The sequence below is a fragment of the Dipodomys spectabilis genome, unplaced genomic scaffold, assembly GCF_019054845.1.
Source record: "Dipodomys spectabilis isolate Male_0828 unplaced genomic scaffold, ASM1905484v1 ptg000692l, whole genome shotgun sequence".
Taxonomy (NCBI): Eukaryota; Metazoa; Chordata; class Mammalia; order Rodentia; family Heteromyidae; genus Dipodomys; species Dipodomys spectabilis.
This window is the reverse complement of record NW_024871369.1, coordinates 684,726-700,000: the sequence shown is the minus strand read 5'-3', so window position 1 is coordinate 700,000 and position 15,275 is coordinate 684,726. Positions and strand designations below refer to the sequence as shown.

The window sequence follows — 15,275 nt, the reverse complement described above, 5'->3', positions numbered from 1 at the left end:
AGCTGAGATTCGAAGCCAGCCCAGACAGAAAGTCTGTGAGACTCTTACCTTCAATTGACTGGCAAAAAGCTGAAAGTGGAGGTGTGGCTCAAATGATAGTGTGCTACCCTTGAGTGGAAAAGCCAACCAAGAGTACAAAAGCTGGAGTTCAAGCCTCAGTATCAGCACACACCCATGTGCGCACACACACACACATCTGTAATAATATTTAAAGGAACCAAATGTACAGCTTTTAACTCCAATAACTAAGACGAGTTGGCTATGCACCAGCCCGTGGGACTCATAGTCAGTAGGGGCGTGTCCTGCTCCTGTGTGCTCACACACACTGAGAGGCCCAGGCAGCTCCAGCCACGAGACCCGACCAGGGCTTCAGCTCCAAATAGCCTTCTCCTAACCAGCATGCATATCAGGGTCTTTTCTACCTGGAACATAGAAGCTACCTTGGTTCCATGGACCATGCTCTTGCTCCAGAGGACTAGAAGAAAATCAGAGAGGGATCAGCCTGGATGGCTTCCAAAATAAAAGGGCTGGAACCTTACTCAGTGATACAGCACCTGCCAATAAAGTGGGGGTGAGCTCTACCCAGCTCCCCGGCCCCAGTACTGCCGCAAATGGCAAAAGTCCATCTCAAAGTCAGCTGACCCCAAAAGCTTGTGGGGAAGGAGGTTGAGAAGGATTGGGCCTCAATTTTCATTCCAACTCCCAGAACTCACTCTGAACTCTGCCGCTCTGCCAGGGCTCTGGGGGAATGATAGAAACTCCTCTCTGGAGATCAAGAGACTACCCCTTCCTACACTTGCCAAGGTCCAGGTCCTCCCTGTGGTTAATCCTGTGGTTCCCACAGCGCGGAGCCCCTTGACTCCCTCTCTTCTCCCTCAGCTTCCCCACCTTCCTCTGAAGCCCCCTTTAGAGTTCCCACTCAGTCCTTCATCGTGTGATGTGCGACCTGCGGTACTTCCTCACACCTCTCCTTAGTGTCTGAGCCAATGTCCCCAAAATCCATCTAAGAGCCCCCATAGACACACCATCTTACACATAGCACAGACACACCTGGAATCCTACCACACTGGAGCACATGCACACCAGCCCAGAGTCTGCATGCCTTCCCACTTCTCCCTACATGATACTTGCACACACCACAAACCCCTGCAGCCCTGGCAGCTCCTCTCTCAGGAAGCTGCCCGTGTTGGCACAACACATGCCTTGTTCTCGGGAAGGCTCTCCTCACTCAGGCTAGCTCCCTCCCTGCTCACAGGCTGCAATTCTCCAGGCCACACTAAGCAGCCTTTATTCAGAGAAGAAAGAGCGACAGAGCACCTTCAGCTGGCTCCAAGCGATGAATCTGCTCCTGTCCTGACATCTCAGCATCAGCCTCCTCCAGAGGGCCTTCCGATTCGTCTGAGACAGAGGCTTCCTTCACCCCCGCATCCTCACTGCCGTCACTGTCCACACGATAGCTCTCATCCAGAGCCAGCCTCAGGGGGTGCGACTTCCTCTTGGACACCAGGTGCTCAGCCTCAGTGCCCTCCTGCTTCCTCTTCTTGGCCAGAGGACAACTCTGTAAACTGGGAGATAGACAGGGTGAGGCAAAAGGCCAGGCCAAGGCCACAGAAGCCTCTGAGCATCTGTGAGCATCTGAGCCCTGTGAGCATCTCCTGGGGTTTTTCTCCCTCTGCTGCCACTCTCAGCTGGAAGCCCCAAGCTCTGATATATTTAAAATCTTACATCTAATTGTGTATATGTGTGTATGTATTTATGTATGTATGTATATATGTATCGGATCAGGAACTTTTAAGTGTATACGTATGTATATAAACACACACATATATATGTATGTATGCATACGTATACATTTAAAAGTTCCTGGTTATATTTTAAATTGCATTGCAGTGGAGCACCTCCACCCTTGCAGCAAGGATTCCTAGTCCTTCAGGGCCTTGCTGACCTGGACTGCTTCTCTCCAGTCATCCCACCAGATCCAGCCAGTATCCCACAGACGCCCTAACCCAGCCTCCAACCATTTCCCCTCACTCTCACCCCTTATGTCTCATCTTCTGACTTTTACATCCACACCAGTCCTGTGAACCTGGCATGGCGGTGGGGACATCTAAGGAGATCAGGAGGATCACATGAAATGACCACACTGATAGCCTTAGCAGCAGTTCACATTAGGGCCCAGGTTGGCCCTCAGACCTCAGTCCAGTGCCTAAGACCCTGTCGGTCTGTCAGGGCTCTGGGGGATGATGCAAGACCCTCACTCCAAATTAGGGATGAAGATAACAGCATTTGCACAAAGGCCTGCGTAGAGTCAGAGGCCAGTGTTTACCATGGTTCAGGTTCCTGTGTGCTGAGACACACCCACAGTTCAAGGGTTGCAAGAAGTTGCCAATGCCCCATGCTACTTTGGACCAGCGAGACAAGGAAATTGCAAGGCATCCTGATGGGAGGAGAGGGGCAGGCTTGAGCCCTCCTGGGCTGCCCCAGGCCTGCTGTAAACACTGCCACATGAGCACACCCCTGTCTTGAAGCAGCCCCTGGTGAGAAAACCAAGGCACAGCTGTCTGGCTGCTTCCTCCTGGCTCGCTCCCACCAGACTCATCCCGGCAAAGGCCCCACAGGAGTATGGTCCAGAGTGAAGACAACGGGGGCCAGCCTGGCACCAACAGCCACAGATGGAAACAGAAGAAGGGCCTAGAGTCAGGGAGGGGACCCCAAAGTTCCTTCACAAGAACCTGTGAGACAGCCCAGGGGCCTCTTACCTTCGGTGCCTGGAGTACTTTCCTCGAACATGTCCAGAGCCTGTGCATCCTGGGGTGGGACAGCTGGGGGACAAGCAGAAAAGGTCACCACAGGTGTCAAGAGTCTAAGGACCCACCAGGACCCAGCCGGGGAGCAGGAGATGGTCTCTGAACCATTTATCTCAGGATAAAACTGGTAGTTTGCTAAGAAAAATTAGTGAAATAACTCAGCCCATTTAAATAAATGAATAGCTCATTACAGTTTTATGAGTATGTTTAATTAAAGATCTGTATGTATAAGAGCACGGCTTCTCACATTGGCATCTGCTTGCTGGACAGCTTCCTTGCCCCCAGGCAGACATTCTGCCAGCTGCCAACAGGCATCCAGGGGTTCAGAGACAAGCCCCCCTGAGGCACCCAGAAGCAGCACCCTCTCCATAGGGAGCTCGTGCTCATCTGGCGCAAGACCAGAGCACAAAAGTCGGAATTCTCCAGGCCCATCACCAATGCTATAAGGCCTGTGCCCACCAAGGGCAGTCTACGCCCCCTTCCCTGCAAGCCGAATGGCTGCCAAGCAGGGAAAGCTCTGTGTGGCCCAAGCCAACGACCCCAGTACCTCTGGCCTTGTACGGGTCCCGGCTACCACAGAGCAATGAGAAGCCAGGAGGGCTGTCCCCCCCCCCAGCCAGGTGAAGGCACTGCCCCCCCATGACAGAAGCTATAACAGGGTGAGAGTAAGACCCCCACAAGTTCCTTCCTTCAGCTATCACCTGTCTAGCAATGTGTCTAAGTCTGTGGGGAGCTCTGGAAGAGTCCATTCATGGGCACTGGCCACACTACCCAACCATGGCAGCAAGGCCAGGGTTCTACAAGATCTGTCAAGTGAGAGCAGGCGCAGAGGGGCCTGGGTAGTGTGTGAAGCCAGCATCCACCACACCACAGGCTCCTACGGATTGAGACATGTTCACAGTCCACAGGCTGCAAGGCGTTGCCAATGACACCATGCTACTATGAACTGGCAAGACAAGGAAACCCCCACGCTGCCTGAAAGATGGAGCTCCCCGTGGGCTAGGGACAGAAACCTCCCTGGTACTGGTGGAGGTATACAGGATGGGGGTCTCAGGTCTGAGCGCCTGCCTATGATCAGGCTCTCCTAAAACATAGCACATCTACCCAGGGCCTGTACAGGGACAGGTGAAGGGCAGCTTCTGAGAGCCAGGTAAAGGACACTAACTCCTCCTGTCCGGATAACACCAATGATAGCTAGTAGATTGGCTATGGCCTGGCTTCAGATACCAGGGACCCAAAACTGGCCATGTAGGCCATAGTTGCTGACCTCCCCAGAGCCAGTCCCAGTCCAAACAATGTCAGTAGCCGGGGCTCCTAAGGGCTTCCTTCCCCCACAGGCCACTCTTAGAAGGGCATTGAGGGGGCAGCTGCCCTTAGTGCTGGACTTTGATGTGTTAAAAGGAAGATAGAGAGGCAGAGCAGAATGGAAGAGAGACTGAGGCCGCCAGGAGGAAAGGAGGAGGGAAGAGTCCGGAGGGATTTTTATCAGATTTCCTTTCTAGACAGAGGGAATTGCCGTGGCCCTGGTCTGTCTATTGTGAAACCCAGGCTCACATTTACTTTACCGTCTCAAGAACTAGCTTAGAGACTTTTCACAAAAAGCTCCTTGTTATGTAAGGCTTGAAGCTGAGGTCCCAATTAGCTGATTAATCGCTGAGTTAATCGGGTAATTAGGTGACAGCTGCTGTGGAAGCCTGTGGGGCGCTGTGTTGCCCCCTCCCCACCCCATGTCACCTGCTCTAAGCAACTCCTCCGCTGCTCAGAAGGGTCCTGGTCCCCAGCCAACACCTCTCCACCCAACCTCAGGGCATGAGACTTAGCTAAAATCCAACGTGTGTGGAACTGGCAAGGCCACTCTGGATACAGGATACAGGAAACCCCCGAGACCCAGCAGCTGAGAAGGCATCCAGCCAGAGGCTCCAAAGTCTGCAGTGGCAGTAGGCATCAACCTTGAGATTCACAGGTTCACCTGCCAGTGCCCATAAGTACCTATGACCACCTACAAGTTCATATGAGCAACTGTGAGCACAGGAACACATACAAGCACACACAGTGCCTATAACTACCCTGAACACATGTGAATATCCACATCAATAAACACGTGCAAACACATACGGCACACGGACCTATGAATAGCTTATACGCTCATGGGTGCATCTGTAATATGTAGGAATGCCTGTAAGCACAGGCTCCATAGCCTCCTGAGCCACCTCCTGAGCCGCCTCCGTTACATGGAAGAGACAGACCCTGGCTGATCCCTGCCCGGTCCTCAAGGCACTCAGTCGTACTCCTGAACTTCCCAGCCTTGGCTCCTGCACAGCTGAAGTCGGTGGCAGAGAGGCAAAGGGGGCAGAACAAGCAAGGCGGCAAAGGGCTGGGGTGCACTTCTCAGCAGCCAATCTGACGACCCAAACATTTGCCTTGGGTAACTCCACTTGGGAGGAGAGTCAAAGCCTAGCTCGGGGCCTCTTGCTTTCGTTACCATCCTCCCAAGGGACTGGCTTCCTTCCCACCACGGGGGCACGTAGCAGACCCCCACACTACCTGTCCTCTAAGCAGGAGCTGGCCCATGGCTCAGAGAAAAGGTCCTCTGAAGAGGAGGGGCTGGACGAAGGCCTGCAGGAATAAAGCCCTGGCTATCCTAACGATGTGTCCCGACGCTGATAACCCTAATCCTTGGCTTTGACAGAGCCTTCCGAGGTTGTGTGGCAGCTGCTAGATTTGACCAATATGAGACTTGTAGTATCTGTCAGTTTTCCACAGGTGCCAAGGGCAAGTCATTCCCTTGGAATTAAATGCACAAGGAAATTCTACCAGTTCCTAGGGGACAAAGAGGCAGGGCAGGGTTCTGCTATATCCAGGCCCCTCTACTCACCTCATAACAAGCACCCTGCTACCTCACAGGGAACAGGTCTTCCTGAGCTATGCGGTTATCTGGGGGTGGGGCCAATGAAGCAAAGGGGTTGCAAGTCACTCGTCTACTGAAGAAAGTCAAGAACACAGGACTACACCCAAGTGATTCTGCACCAGTTTGCCTAGTAATCACGATTTGCCCGTGTAACATAATATGCCTCTCCTAAATGGCAACAGCAAGCCCTCTGTGTATCACGCTCACAATTCTTGCACCCGCAGTGTGAGCCACCTTATCTGATTATCTGATCAGATCCCAGGGTAAACTGGCCAAGGGAGGGGACAAACAGCAAATGCCAAGGAGGCATAAATGCCTTCACCACAAATGATGTACAGGATGAGCCACACATGTACTGCCATGTGGAGGCTGCGGACAAAAAACACGTAGGACCACAGGAGTGAGAGTCGTCACCTGTGGAGCTGGGTGGACTCCTTAGCATAAGTCTCTGTTCCATTTTGCTCTATGCATTCCTTTTAAAAATGAAGAACTGTGGGCTTGTAGTTCAGTGACAGAGCACTTAGCTAGAATGTACAAGGCCCTAAGTTCAGTCCTTTCCAACACTCCTCCCAAAAGAAACAGGGGAAATTCTGAAGAAACTGTTGGTAGAACATTAGACACCAATGTATTTGCCCACCAGGTGTCCCAAGTTAAATACCACCCTCCTGGGCCCTTTGAGAGTCCCAGGGCCTCATAGCCATGGCTTCTTCGGGCCTATCTGAGGGGGCTTCCCTCTAGGGAGTGTCCTGGCGCTTCAGGGACGCTTCCTGGGAAACCCTGAAGCGCCAGTGCCTGGTCTTGCAGCTGTCTGCTTGTCACCCTTTCTACCCTGACCCATCGCCGGGCTTCCAGCAATAGAGAACATGAACCAGCTCTTTTAGTTGGACAACGCTTAACCCTAAGGCTCACTTTACATTCTTCACAGATAGGATAAAAAACACTACCACGTGGTGCTTCCATGATAATCCCTGGGTTGGCAACTATCCTATGAAGCCTTCACAGCCTGGGACTACCTCCCATGCCCTTCCATTTCCAAATTAAAGCCTGAAATATTGGAGGGAAACTGGTCTTCTGTTCCATCCTCTTCACAAGAACCGTGGAGTAAGCTTTGAGGTACTTGTTTTCCTGACTGGTAAAGAAACATCAGCTTAATAATTGTAGCATGAAGAAATAAAACAGGTCCTGACCCATCTGTTCACAGTTTAATAGTAATCTACCCCTGAACCGTAGGAAGAAACATCAAAAAGCTGCCAACTGCATCCACCAGCCCATGAAACGACCGTGCTGACTCAGGTTGTGGGAACTCTTTCTCTCATCTGTGGCCAAACTGCAGCATTTGCAGGATTCAACCAAGAGCACCTCACCTCTGGTTTTAGGGACCTTGGTGACAGACCAGATCCTTGGTGGTGACCAGAGCTTCGGTCACTGCAGTGAGGATGGGACACCTTTAACGGGGCCGTTCAGAGCTAAAGAAGAATACCTGGGATGTGGTACACAGAGACAGCCCACCCCCAGAAAGAAAAGACCTTCCAGGAACACTGATGACATCTTCAAGGTCATAGGAAAATGGGTGGTGGTGCCAGTGGGAGCAGGAGAACTTCTCACCTGAGATCTGCACTCGTAGTCTCCGGGGGTCCTGAGTAGGGAAAAAGAAACAGGAAACACACGTAGGAATTAGAATTTTAGAAACCAAAGGAAACAACTAAGAGCTTGCCAGGGATGGGGTGGGGAGCCTCTGAGCTCTGAATTGCTCCTCTGGTGCCACCCTTTGCTAACCTCCAAGAAGGTGCTCTTAAGTCCGGGTGTTAGTGACTAGGGTCCTCTATAATGTATCAGCTCCAGCATTGTTTATTTTAGTCACTCAGCGTGTTTACTTGTAGATGTCTAGGCACATTCTAGTTGCCACAAATGAAGGAAAAGCATGCAGCCTATGTTTCTTTGGCTCTGGCTTACTTCACTTCATATAATTTTTTCACGTCTTTCCATTTCCTTACAAAGATACAATATCATTGGCAAAGGAGGCGATGCATAGGAGTGGAGGGCAAAGGCTCAGTAGCTATGTACCAACGATCACATAAAATACTATTCCATGAAATGAACTCCAAGAAAAGGAAACAAGAGGCGCTCTTTAGGCACCTTTGGTGCTGCTTTTGTTTTCTTTTCCTTTTGTCTTGTTTGTTAGTTTGTATTTGGGAGCGTAAGGAAGGGCACACAAAGCGTGGGACAAGGATGAACAACTACAACAGTGATACTAGTCACTACATGGAAAATGAACTGGATATCTTATGGGTGGGAACAGGAGGGAAAGACTGGGAGAGAGAGACAGAAGGGGAGACATGGTTCAGAAAGAATTACACTCATTACTCATTACCTGATTCGTGTAAGTGTAACCTCTCTGTATATCAAAAAAAGAACTGTCTCCTCAGCCACATGCTTGCTCTAAACCTACCCCTGAGGGACTTGCAGAGTGGACCTGATCTCTGAGCCCACAGGCCCAGGGTGCTATCTCTTTCTCTAATTGTAGATAATATCAGCTTTTGGCAGGAGACATGACCCATCAGATCCAACTAGAGATGAGGAGAGACGTGCCCACGCCAGTCCACATGACGGGCACTGATTGCAAAGATGTGCAGAGGTCCGACCAGGGCAGGCAGTCCCGCAGATACTCAGAGCTTCTGACACTGTGGGGCATGGCAGGATGCCCCTGCAGCTGTGAGGGAACGGAGACAGCCAAGGGGCTGAACCTCAGTAAGTAGAGCCGCTGCTCCATCCTGTGCAACAAACCCCCAGTCCTCACCATAACCAGTACTAATCTCTGGGAGGGAAAGGGCTAGTGGCTACGGAAACAATCCAGATGCCCCCTATAGATCAACGGATCCAAAACTTGTGCTACCTATATACAATGGAATATTATGCAGCCATTAGAAAGGACAAAATAATGGCATTCAAAGGGAAATGGATGGAACTAGAAGAAATCATGTTGAGTGAGGTACGCCAAGAGCAAAGAGACAAACGGCACATCTCCCCAATAAGTGGATGTTAAGTCTAAAACATAAGGAGATATGACAAAGTAAACAAGACTCGAGAAACAAAGGCTCCACTCATCTGGTCATATCATTACTAAATGACCCCATGCTGCTGACCACATATATGATATATACGTATATATATGCACATGAGAGGGAAACTAGGAAGAGGACATAGAATCAGAGGGAAGCAGGAAAACATACAACAGCGGGACCCATCAGCTGCCCTGGTCACTGATGAAAATGGACTAAGCAACTCAATGGCAGCGATGGGAGGGAGGGAACGAGCGGGAACGAGGAACAGCTCACACTAAGCACCTGATGTGGAAGAAATAAGTGTCAAAGCTCATAGAATTTACAAACTTTACAGACCCCAGTAAACACAGTTTGCCCCAGGAAGGTTAGAATGTACTTGTGACTTTAACTAAGTATCACTATCTCACAATACTGTGAAATTTGTAAACATTTATGTAATCACAACAAAAAATGTAAAAAAAAAGCTTCTTAGATTCTGAACTAAGGATGGAAAGGGTTTGGAGTCCTGAGGGCTCCAGGTGCCCCACATAGCAAGGGCTACCAAAGAACTGCATTTGTGATGGGTGTTTTCTCTTGAGAGCTATTGAGCAGATTGGCACTGACAGCTCCAGACAAAGCAGCTCGTAAGACAGGGACTCACGCCAGACCAGACAGCACTTACCTCGGAGCGCCTTTGACCGTGTGCGGGCTCTCTTGTCATCATTTTCTAAGCTCATCTGCAGGCAAACAACAACTTATATGTTAACAAGAAATCCAAGTCAGCAGTTGCCTCTTGTCCAGAACTACTCAGGATATCTGGCCAAAGCTTTGACAGTGAAGGTAAAATGGTGACCCAGAACAGCAAAGGTGGACCAGGAGCAGCAGGATGGACAGGGTATGGGGGGGTTGCCCAGAAGAGAACACTGTGCTCCATGCCTATCTCTCAGCCCTAAGCTGCCTCAACTTCATATTTGCCCACAAAAGCCAAAGCACCGTTGGGCACCAGTGATTCATGGCTTGATGCTAGCTATTCATAGCTGGGCACCAGCAGCTCACACCTATTCAGGAGGTTGAGATCTGAGGATTGCGGTTCAAAGCCAGCCCAGGTAGAAAAAGCCATGGAACTCTTATCTCCAATAAGCCACCAGAAAACAGGAAGTGGTGCTGTGGCTCAAGTGGTAGAGCACTCACCTTGAGCTCAAGAGCTGAAGGACAGCACCCAGGCCCAGAGTTCAGGCCCATGACCAACAGAATAAATAAGTAAATAAATAAATAAATAAATGCTAGCTATTCAGGAGGATGAGCTCTGAGGATTTGAATCCAAAGTCAGAACAAACAGAAAACCTAATGAGACTCTTATCTCTCATTAATCAGCAAAAAGCTGAAGTGAAAGTGTGGTTCAAGTGGCAGAGTGTCAGCCTTGAACAGAAAAGCTAAGCGAGAGTGCCAAGGCCCGCAGCTCAAGCTTGGTGCGTACATGTGTTTGTGTGTGCGTGACACATGCACAAAGTCAAAGCACAGGACCTGCCCTGCTCACTTAGTGTTTTGTAGCCTCAGGGGGCCCTTGGCACAGCACTGTTCGACTGGCGAGGGGATACTGAGGCACAGGGCAGGTTGTCTGCCACAAATTCAGCTGCCAAGGATGGGGCTGGGTCGGACGAGCAGGTCCCAAGGCTTGGCTTTCTCCAGACCCTGCCCTAACCTACCAGGGTAACGGGAAGTCTTGGCTCATATGTTCTCTGGCTTCCCAGATAAGGTCTCACTGGCCTGTCTGGCTACCCTGCCCAAACCCATTAAAGACTGCACATTTCTGTTCTCACTAAACCCAAGAGGCTTCCATGCAGATGCTGCCCACACAGGGTCCTTCAAGAAGGCAGGGGAAAGCCCCCAGGAGACATGCTTGAGAATGAGGGCACACAAGCACTATGGCTCATCACACAGAACCCTAGCTGTGCCTCCATGATAAATTTGGAGACGCAGAAAATCTTAGTGCCCTGTGTAGGAGGCTGAAGAATCTCCAAGGGTGTCTGAGGGCCTGGTGGGCACCTGGAGAAGACTGGCTGGCCTGGGATTCACCATGTATCCCTGTGATCAGGGAGGTTGAGACAAATCCACACCTGGGGCAGATCATTGACCTAAACACCCAGGGGCCCATGTGGAAGGCTGGCAACGGGAAAGCATGGGAGTGGCAGAAGTAACAGAAGGAAGGAGAGCAAGAGCGGGGCCCAGAAGCCCCCATCTCAAAGAAACTTTAGTCCTAAAAGCCAACAAGAGGCAAACCTATATGTTAACACCTGGGAAGAAAGAAAACGGAATTCCTCTAGATAGGTGAAATCCGCAAAGTGAGCTTTCCTCATACAGTAGCATAACATACAATGATTTATGTGACTTGTTAAGGAAGGAAAAACAAAATCTGAGTAATGTATGCAACCTGCCCACTCTAGACTGCAGATCAGTGCTATAAGCTATGCATTTACTACAAAAGCATAAAGCAGAAGACAATTGCCGGGCACTGGTGGTCACAACCATAATCCCAGCTACTCAGGAGGCTGAGATCTGAGGATCACAGTTCAAAGCCAGCACAGGCAGGAAAGTCTGTGAGACTCATCTCCAATAAACCACTCAGAAAACCAGAAGTGGTGCAGTAGCTCAAGTGGTAGAGCACTAGCCTTGAGCTGAAGAGCTGAGGGACAGCGTTCAGGCCCAGAGTTCAGGCCCCACAACCAACAAAAACAAAGCAACAAACAAAAAACAATTACTATGTTTTTTAAAGTAGGGGTTCCCCCACAAACCAATGGCTCATATTTAAAGTGAAGAGAGGAGCAGGGGTCACTTTATGAGGCACTTCTGAGCCTTTAGATATCAACAGCATTGAGCGTGTGTGCAGTGCCCATGTAACTTGCACAACAGAACTGGTACATCTGATTTGCCTCAAGCTTGTACTGAGTTGAAATGAAATCTATAGCTTTCTCTTCCTCTCCTTCATTTTTTTCCTATCATTTTTCCCAAGGAAATTGGCAAGCAATTCTGCTAAGTTAAAGAGTGCCAACTAGCCAGGCACTGGTGGCTCACACCTGTAATCCTAGCTACTCAGGAGGCTGAGATCTGAGGATTGTGGTTCAAAGCCAGCCCAGGAAGAAAAGTCCATGAGACTCTTATCTCCAATCAGCCCCCAGAAAACTGGAAGTGGTGCTGGGGCTCTAAGTAGTAGAGCACTACCTTTAAGTGATAACACTCAGGGACAGTGCCCAGGCCTTGAGTTCAAGCCTCACAATTGACAAAAAAAAAAAAAAAAGCTAACTATACAACTTGTGGGCAGGACAGAAGGCAAAAACTTGGAAAAAGTGAAAGAAGGGCTCACATTGTCCAAAAGAAATGTGCTCATTACCTAATTTATGAAACAGTAACCTCTCTACACATCGCCTTTATAATAACAATTTGGAAAAAAAAATGTACCTTGGCAGCTGGGTGCCAGTGACTCACAGGTGTAATTCTAGGTACTCGGGAGGTTGGGATCTGATCATCATAGTTCTAAGCCAGCCCAGGCTGGAAAGTCTGTGAGACTTTTTCCCCCCAGTCCTGGGGCTTGACCTCAGGGCCTGGACACTGCCCCTGAGCCTCTTGGCACTCAAGGCTATCATTCTATCACTCGAGCCACAGTGTGACTTCAGCTTTTTCTGAGTAGTTTATTAGAGGTAAGAATCTCATGAACTTTTCTGCCTGGGCTGGTTTCAAATGGCAAACCTCAGATCTCCAGCTCCTGAGTAGCTAGGATCACAGGGGTGAGCCACCAACAGGCCTGTGAGATTCTTATCTCCAATAAATTACCAAAAAGCTTGAAGTATGGCTCTACTAGCCTTGAGCCAAAAGAAGCTCAGGAACAGCGCCCAGGCCCTGAGATCAAGCCCCAGGACTCAGGGTATAAGGATGGTTACTTGTTCAAAGCACAAATGCAGGCACTATTTGGCACAAAAATCTCGATGACATTTCACCTTAAAGGTGAAGGGGGTTCTTTGTGGAGATAAACTAAGCTCACATCCTAAAGCGGCCAAGCCAATCACTGTGGAGCCAGCAATGTCCCTCAAGAGCAACATCTGAAACTGGCAGATCCCTTTCCCAGTAAGCAAGAGGCCCTACGTTCAACCAGTAATACAGCAAAAAGGAAAAAAGGTCATATCTTCCCTAACACCAACTTCAAATTGCCACCTGAGCACATCTCACAGTGTTAGTATTTCCAATAGTTGCATCTTCCGTAGGAAACTGTGAGGAGAAAAATTCACAAATGCAAACCTCTGTGCTTTGTCCCATCTATTAGAGAATTATCTCTCCATCCATCCACTCAACTTTCTTTATTGGTACTGTACAAACAATCTCACTCAAGAGTGTTTTTGTTTGGTTCTACTGTGTGTGTGTGTGTGTGTGTGTGTGTGTGTGTGTGTGTGTGTGTGTGTGTATTAGCTAAGTCAAGCCCAATCATGTAAGCTCTTTTCAAACAAATACAGACTCTCACAATAACCAGATCCTCTTCAGACACATCTGCATAGTGTCCTTGCTAACACAGAGTTTCTTCAGTTGGACCTTTGCAAATTCAGGTGCCAAAAGAAAAATAAATGCAGCAAACAACCTTAAAATCTGCAGATTTCTCTTAATTCTGTCAGTTGTCTGAAGAATATACTCAGAACACTACTCAGCCAAAACCAACAATTTGCGTTTTAGTCTTTAAAATTCGTGAACTCAGCTTCCCAAAGAACGAGACTCCCTGACTCTGGCCCTCCGTGCAGAGGCTGGTATGTGGGGGAGCTAGAGAGAGGTGGGTTGGTGGGTGGATGGAAGAAGGCTTGAACTCACAATCTTCATGATTTCATAGGTAGCACTGCAATCCACCCAGGGTGGAACCGAGCCATATCACATGGGTGGCCAGTGGCATGTCCCTCCCCTGCAGGCCCCTCTGTCTAGTTGTTCTGGGCGGATGCTTCCACGGGGCAAGAAGTCCTGATTGAACGCTAGGTCATTGACCTTCTCCTCTGATACGTAATTCTGTCATTCACTGACTATTGTCAGATTTAAGGACCAAAGGTTTCATTCTTCCAGATCAGAAAAGGGTTCCAGGAATGCTTTCCACGCCTGTGTTTTCCCTCATCACCCTCCTTTTCTGACAGCCCCCACGATCCTGCAGGGTGCTAGGCAACCACATGATGCTTTGCCCAGATCCTGGCCTCAGATCAGGTTCTAAGCACGGTCAGTGCCACTCAGAACCCCGCAGGCTAGGGTAGGATGAGGGGAGTGAGGCCAGAAAGTCAATAATCAAGATGAATATTATTTAAATGTAACATTTTAAAACATTAACAATAATGTAATCAAATCCATAATAGACAAAAATACCAGAATTCTGGATAAAGGCAATCTCAGTACTTTTGATGCCTAAAGCTCACCTAAAACGCTGATGGCCCACCAGAACCAAGGTGAGTGGGGTAGCCAGACAACCACAGTGGGCCCATTACAACGCACATCTTCATCACCACACTCACTAGTAAGCACAGCAAAATGCAAGCACTTTCGATATAGGTCATAGGTGGGTACTGGTTCTCACGCCTGCCATCCTAGCTACTCAGGAGGCTGAGAGGTGAGGATTGCAGTTCAAAGCCAGCCTGGGCTGACACACCCATGAAACTCTTATCTCCGATTAACAACCAAAAAAATAAGCAGGAAGTGGAGCTATGGTTCACGTGGTAGAGTGCTGACCTTAAACACAAAGGCTCAGAAACCCCAAAACCGGCACACAAATTGTGTGTGTGTGTGTGCGTGTGTGTGTGCGTGTGTGTGTGCGTGCGTGTGTGTGTGTGTGTGCGTGTGTGTGTGCCTGTGTGTGTTCTCAAAGTGAATAGGATTACTGTCTGCAACTGGGTTGCCGTGCCTGGATGGTGGCTGGGACCCTTACTGAAGAGCCTAAACATAAAGGTTGAGAGGTCAGCATCAGAGCTCTAGAAGGGGCTGCACATGAGCTGTATTTAGGAAGACGAAAATAAATTCATCAGTTCCTGTAGGAGAGTCATATCAGACCTGTATTCTGGGCCAAGGCAGGAAGAAAAAGAACAGGTATCGAGGCGTACCACAGGACACATGTATGAGCACAATTCAAGGAGGGGGATGGCTGGAAAGTGTGGCTGTACTGTCACAGTGAGTTTCACTCTGCTCTTCTGACCCTCTAATTTTAGTAGTCCCCACTTCCCCTGCCCAGGCTCTGATGATGACCATACTCTCTGTGCTCATGCCTAGAACGATGAGGAGTTGGCATAGGCAGCAGGTGGGATGAAGATTTCACCTTGCTGTGTTGGTCCAGGAGATTTCTTGAGGTCGTACAACTGCTGGCCTTGTCTCCGTGTGTCCACCTCTGGGTCAGCAGTTTGCCCCGGAATTCATTTTCTGAAGAGTTTAAAAGATACAGGATCAGAAAAGGAGAGCCTGACAAGTGTTAACCAGGTATGCTCAGGAACAGAAAGGAACTTGGGGTATTTTTAC

The 15,275-nt window shown here is 49.3% G+C and overlaps 1 protein-coding gene across 2 annotated transcripts in view; it reads right to left on the bottom strand.

The window, feature by feature from the left end:
- The window catches only part of Myt1 (myelin transcription factor 1), a 77,944-nt gene that overhangs the window by 32,360 nt on the left and 30,309 nt on the right, over positions 1–15,275 (bottom strand). Inside the window, exons 2-6 of one of the 2 annotated variants that reach the window (XM_042672256.1) lie at positions 15,079–15,179; positions 9,439–9,493; positions 7,321–7,351; positions 2,760–2,822; positions 1,318–1,565 (exon numbers count right to left, since the gene is read on the bottom strand). In XM_042672256.1, the coding sequence (XP_042528190.1) occupies positions 1,318–1,565; positions 2,760–2,822; positions 7,321–7,351; positions 9,439–9,493; positions 15,079–15,179 (498 nt within the window). Of the gene's footprint in view, positions 1–1,317; positions 1,566–2,759; positions 2,823–7,320; positions 7,352–9,438; positions 9,494–15,078; positions 15,180–15,275 lie in introns of those variants that run through there. The other variant, XM_042672259.1, reaches the window with a different exon arrangement.